Below are 14,628 nucleotides of genomic sequence, written 5' to 3' on the forward strand. Positions count from 1 at the left end.
TCCACTGGGACACCCCCAAAAATCCCCAAATCCTCAGACCCCAAAAATCCCACCCAGATACCTCAAATCCCCCAGGGATCTCAAAATCCCAAAATCCCTATCCAGGCTGACCCGCGTTGGAGCACAGCACAGCGTCTGGGGCACCCCAAAAATTCACTGGGATACCCCCAAAAAATCCCCCAAATCCTCCAGACCCCAAAAATCCCAGCCAGACACTCCAAAACCCCAAAAATTCCCCATTGATCGCCCAAATCCTCACCCAGGCACTGCCCCACTCGTTGGAGCACAGCACCGCGTCTGGGGCACCCCAAAATCCATTGGGACACCCCAAAATCCATTGGGACACCCCCAAAAATCCCCCAAATCCTCCAGACCCAAAAATCCCAGCCAGAAACCCCAAAACCCTGAAAATCTCACAGGAATCCCCCAAATCCCCACGCAGGCACTGCCCCGCTTGTTGGACCCCACCACCACGTCTGGGACACCCCAAAATTCACTGGGGCACCCCCAAAAATTCCCCAAATCCTCCAGACCCCAAAAATCCCACCCAGACACTCCAAAACCCCAAAAATTCCCCATTGATCGCTCAAATCCTCACCCAGGCACTGCCTCACTCGTTGGAGCACAGCACCGCGTCTGGGGCACCCCAAAATCCACTGGGGCACCCCCAAAAATCCCCCAAATCCTCCAGACCCCAAAAATCCCAGCCAGATACCTCAAATCCCCCCAGGGATCTCAAAAATCCCAAAAATCCTCACCCAGGCACTGCCCCGCTCGTTGGAGCACAGCACCGCGTCTGGGGCACCCCAAAATTCACTGGGACACCCCAAAATCCATTGGGGTACCCCCAAAAATCCCCCAAATCCAACACGGTACCCCAAAACCCACAGGGATCCCAAAAACCCCACAGGGATCCCAAAATTCCCAAAAATCCCCATCCAGGCGCTGAGCCGCTCGTTGGAGCACAGCACCGCGTCTGGGGCACCCCAAAATTCACTGGGACACCCCCAAAAATCCCCCAAATCCTCCAGACCCCAAAAATCCCAGCCAGAAACCCCAAAACCCTGAAAATCTCACAGGAATCCCCCAAATCCTCACCCAGGCGCTGAGCCGCTTGTTGGAGCACACCACCACGTCTGGGGGCACCCCAAAATCCATTGGGACACCCCAAAATTCATTGGGACACCCCAAAATCCATTGGGGTACCCCCAAAAATTCCCCAAATCCTCCAGACCCCAAAAATCCCAGCCAGACACTCCAAATCCCCAAAAATTCCCCATTGATCGCCCAAATCCTCACCCAGGCACTGCCCCACTCGTTGGAGCACAGCACCGCGTCTGGGGCACCCCAAAATCCATTGGGACACCCCCAAAAATCCCCCAAATCCTCCAGACCCCAAAAATCCCAGCCAGATACCTCAAATCCGCCCAGGGATCTCAAAAATCCCAAAAATCCTCACCCAGGCACTGCCCCGCTCGTTGCAGCACAGCACCGCGTCTGGGGCACCCCAAAATCCATTGGGACACCCCAAAATCCATTGGGACACCCCCAAAAATCCCCCAAATCCAACACGGTACCCCAAAACCCACAGGGATCCCAAAAACCCCACAGGGATCCCAAAATTCCCAAAAATCCCCATCCAGGCTGAGGCGCCGGTTTGGAGCACAGCACCGCGTCTGGGGCACCCCAAAATCCATTGGGACACCCCTAAAAATCCCCCAAATCCTCCAGACCCCAAAAATCCCAGCCAGAAACCCCAAAACCCTGAAAATCTCACAGGAATCCCCCAAATCCCCACGCAGGCACTGCCCCGCTTGTTGGACCACACCACCACGTCTGGGGGCACCCCAAAATCCATTGGGACACCCCAAAATTCATTGGGACACCCCAAAATTCAGTGGGGCACCCCCAAAAATCCCCCAAATCCTCCAGACCCCAAAAATCCCAGCCAGATACCTCAAATCCCCCCAGGGATCTCAAAAATCCCAAAAATCCCCATCCAGGCGCTGCCCCGCTCGTTGCAGCACAGCACCGCGTCTGGGGCACCCCAAAATTCACTGGGACACCCCAAAATCCATTGGGACACCCCAAAATTCATTGGGGTACCCCCAAAAATCCCCCAAATCCAACACGGTACCCCAAAACCCACAGGGATCCCAAAAACCCCACAGGGATCCCAAAATTCCCAAAAATCCCCATCCAGGCGCTGACCTGCTCGTTGGAGCACAGCACCGCGTCTGGGGCACCCCAAAATTCACTGGGACACCCCCAAAAATCCCCCAAATCCTCCAGACCCCAAAAATCCCAGCCAGACACTCCAAAACCCCAAAAATTCCCCATTGATTGCCCAAATCCCCACCCAGGCACGGAGCCGCTCGTTGGAGCACAGCACCGCGTCTGGGGCACCCCAAAATCCATTGGGACACCCCCAAAAATCCCCCAAATCCTCCAGACCCCAAAAATCCCAGCCAGATACCTCAAATCCCCAAAAATTCCCCATTGATCGCTCAAATCCCCATCCAGGCGCTGAGCCGCTCGTTGGAGCACAGCACCGCGTCTGGGGCACCCCAAAATCCATTGGGACACCCCTAAAAATCCCCCAAATCCTCCAGACCCCAAAAATCCCAGCCAGAAACCCCAAAACCCTGAAAATCTCACAGGAATCCCCCAAATCCCCACGCAGGCACTGCCCCGCTTGTTGGACCACACCACCACGTCTGGAGGCACCCCAAAATCCATTGGGACACCCCAAAATTCATTGGGACACCCCAAAATCCATTGGGGTACCCCCAAAAAACCCCCAAATCCTCCAGACCCCAAAAATCCCAGCCAGATACCTCAAATCCCCCCAGGGATCTCAAAAATCCCAAAAATCCTCACCCAGGCGCTGCCCCACTCGTTGGAGCACAGCACCGCGTCTGGGGCACCCCAAAATTCACTGGGACACCCCAAAATCCATTGGGACACCCCCAAAAATCCCCCAAATCCTCCAGACCCCAAAAATCCCAGCCAGACACTCCCAAAACCCCAAAAATTCCCCATTGATCGCTCAAATCCTCACCCAGGCACTGCCCCACTCGTTGGAGCACAGCACCGCGTCTGGGGCACCCCAAAATCCATTGGGACACCCCAAAATTCATTGGGGTACCCCCAAAAATCCCCCAAATCCTCCAGACCCCAAAAATCCCAGCCAGAAACCCCAAAACCCTGAAAATCTCACAGGAATCCCCCAAATCCCCACGCAGGCACTGCCCCGCTTGTTGGAGCACACCACCACGTCTGGAGGCACCCCAAAATCCATTGGGACACCCCAAAATTCATTGGGACACCCCAAAATTCAGTGGGGCACCCCCAAAAATCCCCCAAATCCTCCAGACCCCAAAAATCCCAGCCAGATACCTCAAATCCGCCCAGGGATCTCAAAAATCCCAAAAATCCTCACCCAGGCGCTGCCCCACTCGTTGGAGCACAGCACCGCGTCTGGGGCACCCCAAAATTCACTGGGACACCCCAAAATTCCGACAGGGATCCCCAAAATGCCCTCAAGACCCCCCCAAATCCCCTCAAGACCTCCCCAGATCCCCCCATACCAATGGTCCCTCCTCAACTCTGACCCCAGGGATCCCCCAAATCCCCTCCAGGACCCCCCAAACCCCCTCAGGACCCCCACAAATCCCCTCAGGACCCCCCCAAATCCCCTAAACCCCCCCAAACCCCCCCAGGACCCCCACAAATCCCCTCAGGACCCCCCCAAAACCCCCAAACCCCCCCAAGACCCCCTCAAACCCCCTCAAGACCCCCAAACCCCTCAGGATCCCCCCAAATCCCCCTAAACCCCCCCAAATCCCCTCAAGACCCCCCCAAATCCCCTCAGGACCCCCAAACCCCCCCTCAAGAATCCCCCCAAATCCCCTCAGGACCCCCAAATCCCTAAACCCCCCAAAACCCCCAGGACCCCCTCAAACCCCCCCAGGACCCCCTCAAGCCCCCTCAGGACCCCCCAAATCCCCCAAGACCCCCAAATCCCCTCAGGACCCCCCCAAATCCCTTCAGGATCCCCCAAACCCCTCAAGATGCCTCCAAAACCCCATCAGGACCCCCAAATCCCCCCCTCAGGACCCCCCAAACCCCCAGGACCCCCTCAAATCCCCTCAAGACTCCCCAGGACCCCCAAACCCCTCCAGGACCCCCACAAATCCCCTCAGGACCCCCAAATCCCCCAAACCCCCCAAACCCCCAGGACCCCCTCAAACCCCTCAAGACCCCCCAAACCCCTCAGGATCCCCAAATCCCCCTAAAACCCCCAAATCCCCTCAAGACCCCCCAACCCCCAGGACCCCCTCAAACCCCCCAAGCCCCCCCCCCAACCCCCCAAACCCCCAGGACCCCCAGACCCCCCAAACCCCCAAACCCTTCAGGACCCCCCAAACCCCCCCAGGACCCCTCAAACCCCCCAAGACCCCCAAACCCCCAGGACCCCCCAAAACCCCCAGGACCCCCTCAAACCCCCTCAGGACCCCCAAACCCCCTCAGGACCCCCCAAGCCCCCAAGACCCCTCAAACCCCCTCAGGACCCCCAAACCCCTCAGGACCCCCCAAGCCCCCCAAGACCCCCTCAAACCCCCCAGGACCCCCCAAACCCCCCAAGACCCCCTCAAACCCCCAGGACCCCCAAACCCCCAGGACCCCCCAAACCCCCAGGACCCCCAAAAACCCCCTCAAGACGCCCCCCAAACCCCCTCAGGACCCCCCAAACCCCCCAAACCCCCAGGACCCCCCCAAGCCCTCCCCCAGGACCCCCCCCCATACCCGAGGTGCCCCCCTGGCTCTCCTCCCGCCGCCGCTCCAGCTCCTTGCGGTCGTAGTTGAGGCGCTTCAGGCACATGATGCCGTAGTGCAGGCTCACCCTGCCCGGGGGGGTTCCCAAAATCACCCCGGGGGTCCCCAAAGTCACCCCGGGGGTCCCCAAAGTCACCCCGGGGGTCCCAGGGTCATTTAAAGGGGTCTGGGGTCACCCCGAAGGTCTCAAAGGGTCATTTTTTGGGGGCTGGGGTCGCTCACGGGGGGTCCCCAAAGCCAATTTGGGGGTCCCCAAAGTCACCCCGGGGGTCCCCAAAATCACCTCGGGGGTCCCCAAAGTCAATTTGGGGGTCCCCAAAATCTCCTCGGGGGTCCCCAAAATCACCCCGGGGGTCCCCAAAGTCACCCCGGGGTCCCAGGGTCATTTAAAGGGGTCTGGGGTCACCCCGAAGGTCTCAAAGGGTCATTTTTTGGGGGTCTGGGGTCGCTCAGGGGGGGTCCCCAAAGTCCAATTTGGGGGTCCCCAAAATCTCCTCGGGGGTCCCCAAAGTCAATTTGGGGGTCCCCAAAGTCACCTCGGGGGTCCCCAAAATCACCTCGGGGGTCCCCAAAGTCACCTCGGGGCTCCCCAAAATCACCCCGGGGGTCCCCAAAATCACCTCGGGGGTCCCCAAAGTCACCCCGGGGGTCCCCAAAGTCAATTTGGGGGTCCCCAAAATCTCCTCGGGGGTCCCCAAAATCACCCGGGGGGTCCCCAAAATCTCCTCGGGGGTCCCCAAAGTCAATTTGGGGGTCCCCAAAGTCACCCCGGGGGTCCCCAAAATCACCCCGGGGGTCCCCAAAGCCACGGGGGTCCCCAAAGTCACCCCGGGGGTCCCCAAAATCTCCTCGGGGGTCCCCAAAGTCACCCCGGGGGTCCCCAAAGCCAATTTGGGGGTCCCCAAAATCACCCCGGGGGTCCCCAAAATCACCTCGGTGGTCCCCAAAATCACCTCGGGGCTCCTCGAGTCACCCCGGGGGTCCCAGGGTCATCTAAAGGGGTCTGGGGTCACCCTCAAAGGGTCATTTTTTGGGGGGCTGGGGTCGCTCAGAGGGGTCCCCAAAGTCACCCCGGGGGTCCCCAAAATCACCTCGGGGGTCCCCAAAATCACCCCGGGGGTCCCCAAAGTCACCCCGGGGGTCCCCAAAGTCACCTCGGGGGTCCCCAAAGTCACCCCGGGCGTCCCAGGGTCATTTAAAGGGGTCTGGGGTCACCCCGAAGGTCTCAAAGGGTCATTTTTTGGGGGGCTGGGGTCGCTCAGGGGGGGTCCCCAAAGCCAATTTGGGGGTCCCCAAAATCTCCTCGGGGGTCCCCAAAATCACCCCGGGGGTCCCCAAAGCCACCTCGGGGGTCCCCAAAATCTCCTCGGGGGTCCCCAAAGTCACCCCGGGGGTCCCAGGGTCATTTAAAGGGGTCTGGGGTCACCCTCAAAGGGTCATTTTTTGGGGGTCTGGGGTCCTCGGGGGTCCCCCCCCATTTGGGGTCCCCAAAGTCACCCCGGGGGCCCCCAAAATCACCTCGGGGGTCCCCAAAGTCAATTTGGGGGTCCCCAAAGTCACCCCGGGGGTCCCCAAAGCCAATTTGGGGGTCCCCAAAGTCACCTCGGGGGTCCCCAAAATCACCCCGGGGGTCCCCAAAGTCAATTTGGGGGTCCCCAAAATCACCCCGGGGGTCCCCAAAATCACCTCGGGGGTCCCCAAAATCACCCCGGGGGTCCCCAAAGCCAATTTGGGGGTCCCCAAAATCACCCCGGGGGTCCCCAAGGTCACCCTCAGACCAAACTTTTAACGTTTCCCCCCAAATTTCGAGGTTCCCCCCAAATTTTCCTCCTGTCCCAGTTTCGGGGTCTCCCCCTCAATTCGAGACCCCCAATTCCTCCTATCCCCCCCCCAATTTTGACACCCCCCAAACTCTCTCTGTCCCCCCAATTTCGGGGTCCCCCAAGCTCCCCCTGCTCCCACAGTTTTGGGGTCCCCCCAATCCCCCCGTACCCCCAATTTCGGGTCCTTCCCCCCATTTCGGGACCCCCAAACTCCCCCTGCTCCCCCAATTCGGGGTCCCCCAAATTCCCTCTGTCCCCACAGTTTTGGGGTCCCCCCAACCTCCCCCTGCCCCCCCAATTTCGGGTCCTTCCCCCCATTTCGGGACCCCCGAAACTCCCCTTGTCCCCAGTTTTGGGGGTCCCCCCTCAATTCAGGACCCCCCCAAACTCCCACTGTCCCCCCAAATTTTGGACAGCCCCCCCAACTCCCCCCTGCCCCCAATTTCGGGGTCCCCCAACCTCCCCTGCCCCCCCAATTTCGGGGTCCCCCAATTCAGGACCCCCCAATTCCCCTATCCCCCAATTTTGAACTCCCCCTGCCCCCCAATTCTGCCCCCAAACTCCCCCTGTCCCCAGTTTCTGGGTCCTCCCCCCAATTCAAGACCCCCCAAATTCCCTCCCCCCCAAATTTTTGACACCCCCCAAATTCCCTCTGTCCCCCCAATTCTTCCCCCGTCTCCCCAGTTTTGGGGTCCCCCAAACTCCCCTGTCCCCAATTTGGGGTCTCCCCTCAATTCGGGACCCCCCAAATTCCCCCCCTGCCCCCTGACACCCCCAATCCCCCTGCCCCCCAATTTCCGGGACCCCCCAAACTCCCCCTGTCCCCCCAAATTTTTGACACCCCCAACTCCCCTGTCCCCCCAATTTCGGGTCCCCCCCCATTTCGGGACCCCCAAACTCCCCTGCCCCCAGTTTGGGGTCCCCCTCAATTCAGGACCCCCCCAACTCCCCCAATCTCCCCAATTTCGGGGTCCCTCCCCAATTCAGGACCCCCCAATTCCCCCTATCCCCCCCAATTTTGACTCCCCCTGCCCCCCCAATTCTGCTCCCCCCAAACTCCCCCTGTCCCCCCAAATTTTTGACACCCCCCAAATTCCCTCTGTCCCCCCAATTCTTCCCCGTCTCCCCAGTTTTGGGGTCCCCCCAAACTCCCCCTGTCCCCCCAATTCGGGGTCCCCCCTCAATTCAGGACCCCCCAAACTCCCCCTGCCCCCCAAATTTTTGACACCTCCAATCTCCCCCTGCCCCCCCCAATTTCGGGACCCCCCAAACTCCCCTGCCCCCCAAATTTTTGACACCCCAACCTCCCCTGCCCCCAATTTCGGGTCCTTCCCCCCATTTCGGGACCCCCAAACTCCCCCTGTCCCCAGTTTGGGGGTCTCCCCCTCAATTCAGGACCCCCCCAACCCCCCCTGCCCCCCCAATTTCGGGTCCTTCCCCCCATTTCGGGACCCCCCAAACTCCCACTGTGCCCCCAAATTTTTGACACCCCCCAAACTCCCCCTGCCCCCAATTTCGGGTCCTTCCCCATTTCGGGACCCCCAAACTCCCCCTGTCCCCAGTTTTGGGGTCCCCATAATTCAAGACCCCAAACTCCCCTGCCCCCCCCAATTTCGGGTCCTTCCCCATTTCAGGACCCCCAACCTCCCCCTGTCCCCCCAAATTTTTGACACCCCCCAACCTCCCCCTGCGCCCCCAATTTCGGGGTCTCACCGGTGGAAGGAATCGACCATCTTGAGCTGCCCCCGCAGCTCCTTCTTGCTCAGGTGGTCGAGCATGCGCGCGTCCACCAGCGACTCCATGAAGTAGCTGCGGTACTGGGGCAGCCCCAGGCTGGGCAGCCACTCGTTCCCCACCCACTCGTGGTTCATGTCCCCGCCAGGATCTGCGAGGGGTTTTATAGCCCCCCAGGACCTGCCTATGGCACCCCCAAAGCTTTATATCCTGCCAGGACCTGGCTGTCAGACCCCCCACCCACTCGTGGTTCATGTCCCCGTGCGCCAGGATCTGCGAGGGGCCCCCCTGCCAGGACCTGCCTATGGCACTCAAAACCTTTATAGCCCTGCCAGGACCTGCCTATGGCACCCCTAAATATTTACATCCCTGCCAGGACCTGGTTATTGCAGCCCAGAAGGTTTATATCCCTGCCAGGACCTGGCTGTCAGACCCCCAACTCGTGGTTCATGTCCCCGTGCCCAGGATCTGCGGGGTTTTCCCCTGCCAGGACCTGCCTATGGTACCACCGAGGCTCTTTATCCCTGCCAGGACCTGGTTATGGCGCTCAAAACCTTTATAGCCCTGCCAGGACCTGCCTATGGCACCCCTAAATATTTATATCCCTGCCAGGACCTGGTTATGGCACTCAAAACCTTTATAGCCCTGCCAGGACCTGCCTATGGCACCCCTAAATATTTATATCCCTGCCAGGACCTGGTTATGGCACTCAAAACCTTTATAGCCCTGCCAGGACCTGGCTGTCAGACCCCCACCCACTCGTGGTTCATGTCCCCGTGCGCCAGGATCTGCGAGGGGTTTTATAGCCCTGCCAGGACCTGCCTATGGCACTCAAAACCTTTATAGCCCTGCCAGGACCTGCCTATGGCACCCCCGAGGCTCTTTATCCCTGCCAGGACCTGGTTATTGCAGCCCAGAAGGTTTATATCCCTGCCAGGACCTGGCTGTCAGACCCCCACCCACTCGTGGTTCATGTCCCCGTGCGCCAGGATCTGCAGGGGTTTTATAGCCCTGCCAGGACCTGCCTATGGTACCACCGAGGCTCTTTATCCCTGCCAGGACCTGGTTATGGTGCTCAAAACCTTTATAGCCCTGCCAGGACCTGCCTATGGCACCCCTAAATATTTACATCCCTGCCAGGACCTGGTTATGGCACTCAAAACCTTTATAGCCCTGCCAGGACCTGGCTGTCACACCCCTCCACCCACTCGTGGTTCATGTCCCCGTGCGCCAGGATCTGCGAGGGGTTTTATAGCCCTGCCAGGACCTGCCTATGGCACTCAAAACCTTTATAACCCTGCCAGGACCTGGGTATGGCACCCCCACCCACTCGTGGTTCATGTCCCCGTGCGCCAGGATCTGCGAGGGGTTTTATAGCCCTGCCAGGACCTGCCTATGGCACTCAAAACCTTTATAGCCCTGCCAGGACCTGCCTATGGCACCCCTAAATATTTACATCCCTGCCAGGACCTGGTTATTGCAGCCCAGAAGGTTTATATCCCTGCCAGGACCTGGCTGTCAGACCCCCACCCACTCGTGGTTCATGTCCCCGTGCGCCAGGATCTGCGAGGGGTTTTATAGCCCTGCCAGGACCTGCCTATGGTACCACCGAGGCTCTTTATCCCTGCCAGGACCTGGTTATGGCGCTCAAAACCTTTATAGCCCTGCCAGGACCTGCCTATGGCACCCCTAAATATTTATATCCCTGCCAGGACCTGGTTATGGCACTCTTTATAGCCCTGCCAGGACCTGCCTATGGCACCCCTAAATATTTATATCCCTGCCAGGACCTGGTTATGGCACTCAAAACCTTTATAGCCCTGCCAGGACCTGGCTGTCGGACCCCCACCCCTCGTGGTTCATGTCCCCGTGCGCCAGGATCTCCCTGCCAGGACCTGCCTATGGCACTCAAAACCTTTATAACCTGCCGGGACCTGGGTATGGCACCCCCACCCACTCGTGGTTCATGTCCCCGTGCGCCAGGATCTGCGAGGGGTTTTATAGCCCTGCCAGGACCTGCCTATGGCACCCCCAAAGCTTTATAGCCCTGCCAGGACCTGGCTGTCAGACCCCCACCCACTCGTGGTTCATGTCCCCGTGCGCCAGGATCTGCGAGGGGTTTTATAGCCCTGCCAGGACCTGCCTATGGTACCACCGAGGCTCTTTATCCCTGCCAGGACCCGATTATTGCAGCCCAGAAGGTTTATAGCCCTGCCAGGACCTGCCTATGGCACCCCTAAATATTTATATCCCTGCCAGGACCTGGTTATGGCACTCAAAACCTTCATAACCCTGCCAGGACCTGGCTGTCAGACCCCCACCCACTCGTGGTTCATGTCACCATGCGCCAGGATCTGTGAGGGGTTTTATAGCCCTGCCAGGACCTGCCTATGGCACCCCCGAGGCTCTTTATTCCTGCCAGGACCTGGTTATGGCACTCAAAACCTTTATATCCCTGCCAGGACCTGGCTGTCAGACCCCTCCACCCACTCGTGGTTCATGTCCCCGTGCGCCAGAATCTGCGAGGGGTTTTATAGCCCTGCCAGGACCTGCCTATGGTACCACCGAGGCTCTTTATTCCCTGCCAGGACCCGATTATTGCAGCCCAGAAGGTTTATATCCCTGCCAGGACCTGGTTATGGAACCCCCAAACCTTTATATCCCTGCCAGGACCTGGTTATGGCACCCCCGAGGCTCTTTATCCCTGCCAGGACCTGGCTGTCAGACCCCCACCCACTCGTGGTTCATGTCCCCGTGCGCCAGGATCTGAAACGGGGCACCCCGGGATTTTATAGCCCTGCCAGGACCTGCCTGTGGCACCCCCGAGGCTCTTTATCCCTGCTAGGACCCAGTTACGGTATCTGCAAACCTTTATAGCCCTGCCAGGACCTGGGTATGGCACCCCTAAATATTTATATCCCTGCCAGGACCTGGCTGTCAGACCCCCACCCACTCGTGGTTCATGTCCCCGTGCGCCAGAATCTGTAATGGGGCACCCCGGGGTTTTATAGCCCTGCCAGGACCTGGTTATGGAACCCCCGAGGCTCTTTATCCCTGCTAGGACCTGGTTATGGCGCTCCTGAGGTTTTATCTCCCTGCCAGGACCTGCCTATGGCACTATAAAGTTTTATATCCCTGCCAGGACCTGTTTACTGCACCCCAACCTTTCTATCCCTGCCAGGACCTGCTTATGGTTCTTTAAAGTTTTATATCCCTGCCAGGACCCGGTTAAAGAACGCTTAAGCTTTCTATCCCTGCCAGCACCTGTTTACTGCACCCCAACCTTTATATCCCTGCGAGGACCTGCTTATGGTTCTTTAAAGTTTTATATCCCTGCCAGGACCTGGCTATGGCATCCCAAACCTTTATAACCCTGCCAGGACCTGTTTATTGCACCCCAGACCTTTCTATCCCTGCCAGGACCTGTTTACTGCACCCCAAGCTTTTATATCCCTGCCAGGACCTGTTTACTGCACCCCAAACATTTATATCCCTGCCAGGACCTGGTTATGGTTCTTTAAAGTTTTATATCCCTGACAGGACCTGCCATGGCACCCCAAACCTTTATCTCCCTGCCAGGACCTGGTTACTGCACCCTAAACTTTATAACCCTGCCAGGACCTGCCCATGGCACCCCAAACATTTATATCCCTGCCAGGACCTGGTTATGGCTCTTTAAAGTTTTATGTCCCTGCCAGGACCTGTTTACTGCACCCCAAACCTTTATCTCCCTGCCAGGACCTGCCTATGGCACTATAAAGTTTTATATCCCTGCCAGGACCCGGTTAAAGAACGCTAAGGCTTTCTATCCCTGCCAGGACCTGCTTATGGTTCTTTAAAGTTTTATATCCCTGACAGGACCTGCCATGGCACCCCAAACCTTTATAACCCTGCCAGGACCTGTTTATTGCGCCCCAAACCTTTATAACCCTGCCAGGACCTGCCCATGACACCCCAAAGTTTTATAACCCTGCCAGGACCCGGCTGTGATCTCTTTCAACCCCCTTTAACCCTGCCAGGACCTGATCAAGCCCCGCCCCATCACTAAACCACGCCCCCTCGCTCAAGCCCTCCCCGGCTCTTTTGTTGAAGCCACGCCCCATCGTTGAAGCCCCGCCCCTTTAACGAAGCCCCGCCCCCTTACCTGTTCCCAGCTGATCTCCCGCGGTTCCTGGAGGGAAAAACGGGGGTCAGGGGTTCCCAAAATCAACCAAAATCACCCCAAAAATCAACCAAAATCACCCGAAAATATCTCCCGGGGGGGTCAGGGGTCCCAAATCCCCCCAAGCCCCCAAAAATATCCCAAATTTCCCCCAAAATTCCCCACTAAATCCTCCCAAATTTCCCCCCAAATCCTCCCAAAACCCCCAAAATTCCCCCCAAACCCCCAAAATATCCCAAATTTCCCCCAAAATTCCCCCGAAATTCCCCAATTTCCCCCGAATCCCCCCAAAATACCGCGGTGGGCGTGGCCGGCAGCGATTCCATCTCCTCGTGCGTCATCCACACGTTGCCCGTGCACTGCGGGAAATGACGTCATCGGCAACGAGAATGACGTCATCGGGCGGTGAATGACGTCATCGGATAGGGGAATGACGCCACGCTCATAAATCCCGCCCTGAATTTCCCCGTAAATTCCCAAAATATTCCCCTACAATCTCCATGAATTCCCAAAAAAATTCCCCAAAAATTCCCCAAAATCTCCATAAATTCCCCAAAAAATTCCCCAAAATCTCCATAAATTCCCCAAAATTCCCAAAAAATATTCCCCAAAATTCACATTAAGCCCCCATAAATTTAAAAAAAAAATCCTCATAAATTCTCAATAAATTCCCTAAAAGATCCCAATTTCATTCCCCCAAAAAAATCTCAATAAATCCCCAATAAATTCCCCTAAAAATTCACAATAAATTTTTAAAGAATCGAATAAATAAAAAAATCCCAATAAATTCCCAATAAATTCCCAATATTTTCCCAATATTTTCCCAATAAATCCCAATATTTTCCCAATAAATTCCCAATAAATTCCCAATAAATTCCCAAAAAAATCCCCAAAAATCCCAATAAATTCCCAAAAAAATCCCCATTATTTCCGAAAAAAATCCCAATATTTTCCCAATAAATTCCCAATAAATTGCCAATAAATTCCCAATATTTTCCCAATATTTTCCCAATAAATTCCCAATAAATTCCCAATATTTTCCCAATAAATTCCCAATAAATTCCAAAAATTCCCAATAAATTCCAAAAAAAATCCCCAAAAATCCCAATAAATTCCCCAAAAAATCCCCATTATTTCCGGAAAAAATCCCAATATTTTCCCAATAAATTCCCAATAAATTCCCAATAAATTCCCAATAAAATCCCCATAAAATCCCAATATTTTCCAAATATTTTCCCAATATTTTCCCAGTATTTTCCTAATAAATCCCAATAAATTCCCAATAAATTCCAATAAAATCCCCATAAAATCCCCATAATTTCCCAATATTTTCCCAATAAATTCCCAATAAAATTCCAATAATTTCCCAAAAAATTCCCAATATTTTCCCAATAAATTCCCAATAAATTCCCCATAAAATCCCCATAAAATCCCAATAATATCCCAATAAATTCCCAAAAAATCTGCAATCAATCCCCAATAAATCCCCAATAAATCCCCCACAAAATCCCAACGAATCCCCCATAAAATAAAAAAAATCTCAATAAATAACACAATAGTCCCAATAAATTTTTAAAAATTCCAATAAATCCCCCAAAAAATCCCCCAAAATTCCCCCAAAAAATCCCAATAAATCCCCTGAAAATTCCCAAAAATCCCAATAAATCCCCAAAAATCCCAAAAAATCCCAATAAATTAAAAAAAAATCCCAATAAATTCCCAATAAATTCCCAATAAAATTCCTAAAAAATCCCAATAAATTCCCAATAAATTCCCAATAAATTCCCAATATTTTCCCAAAAAATTCCCAATAAATTCCCAATAAATTCCCAATAAATTCCCAATAAAATCCCAATAAAATCCCCATAAAATCCCAATAAAATCCCCATAAAATCCCCATAAAATCCCAATATTTTCTCAATATTTTCCAAAAAAATTCACAATAAATTCCCAATAAAATCCCCATAAATCTCCAATAAATTCCCAATAAATTCCCAATATTTTCCCAATAAATTCCCAGTATTTTCCCAATAATTCCCCAATAATTCCCCAATAATTCCCCAATAAATT

At 55.4% G+C, this 14,628-nt stretch overlaps 1 protein-coding gene across 1 annotated transcript; it reads right to left on the reverse strand.

Annotated features, from left to right (window-relative positions):
- Positions 1-2,658: 2,658 nt before the first annotated feature.
- Positions 2,659-12,963, reverse strand: LOC115917157 (liprin-alpha-3-like; the record flags this gene model as incomplete). Its single annotated transcript, XM_030970890.1, has 6 exons — positions 12,855-12,963; positions 12,541-12,567; positions 11,145-11,162; positions 8,376-8,533; positions 4,810-4,907; positions 2,659-2,717 (listed from the first exon to the last, which is right to left on the reverse strand). Coding segments are annotated over exons 1-6 (405 nt in total), but the record flags the coding sequence as incomplete, so codon positions are not given.
- Between the last annotated feature and the right edge of the window lie 1,665 nt (positions 12,964-14,628).

Source organism: Camarhynchus parvulus, unplaced genomic scaffold (assembly GCF_901933205.1).
Source record: "Camarhynchus parvulus unplaced genomic scaffold, STF_HiC, whole genome shotgun sequence".
NCBI classification, from domain to species: Eukaryota; Metazoa; Chordata; class Aves; order Passeriformes; family Thraupidae; genus Camarhynchus; species Camarhynchus parvulus.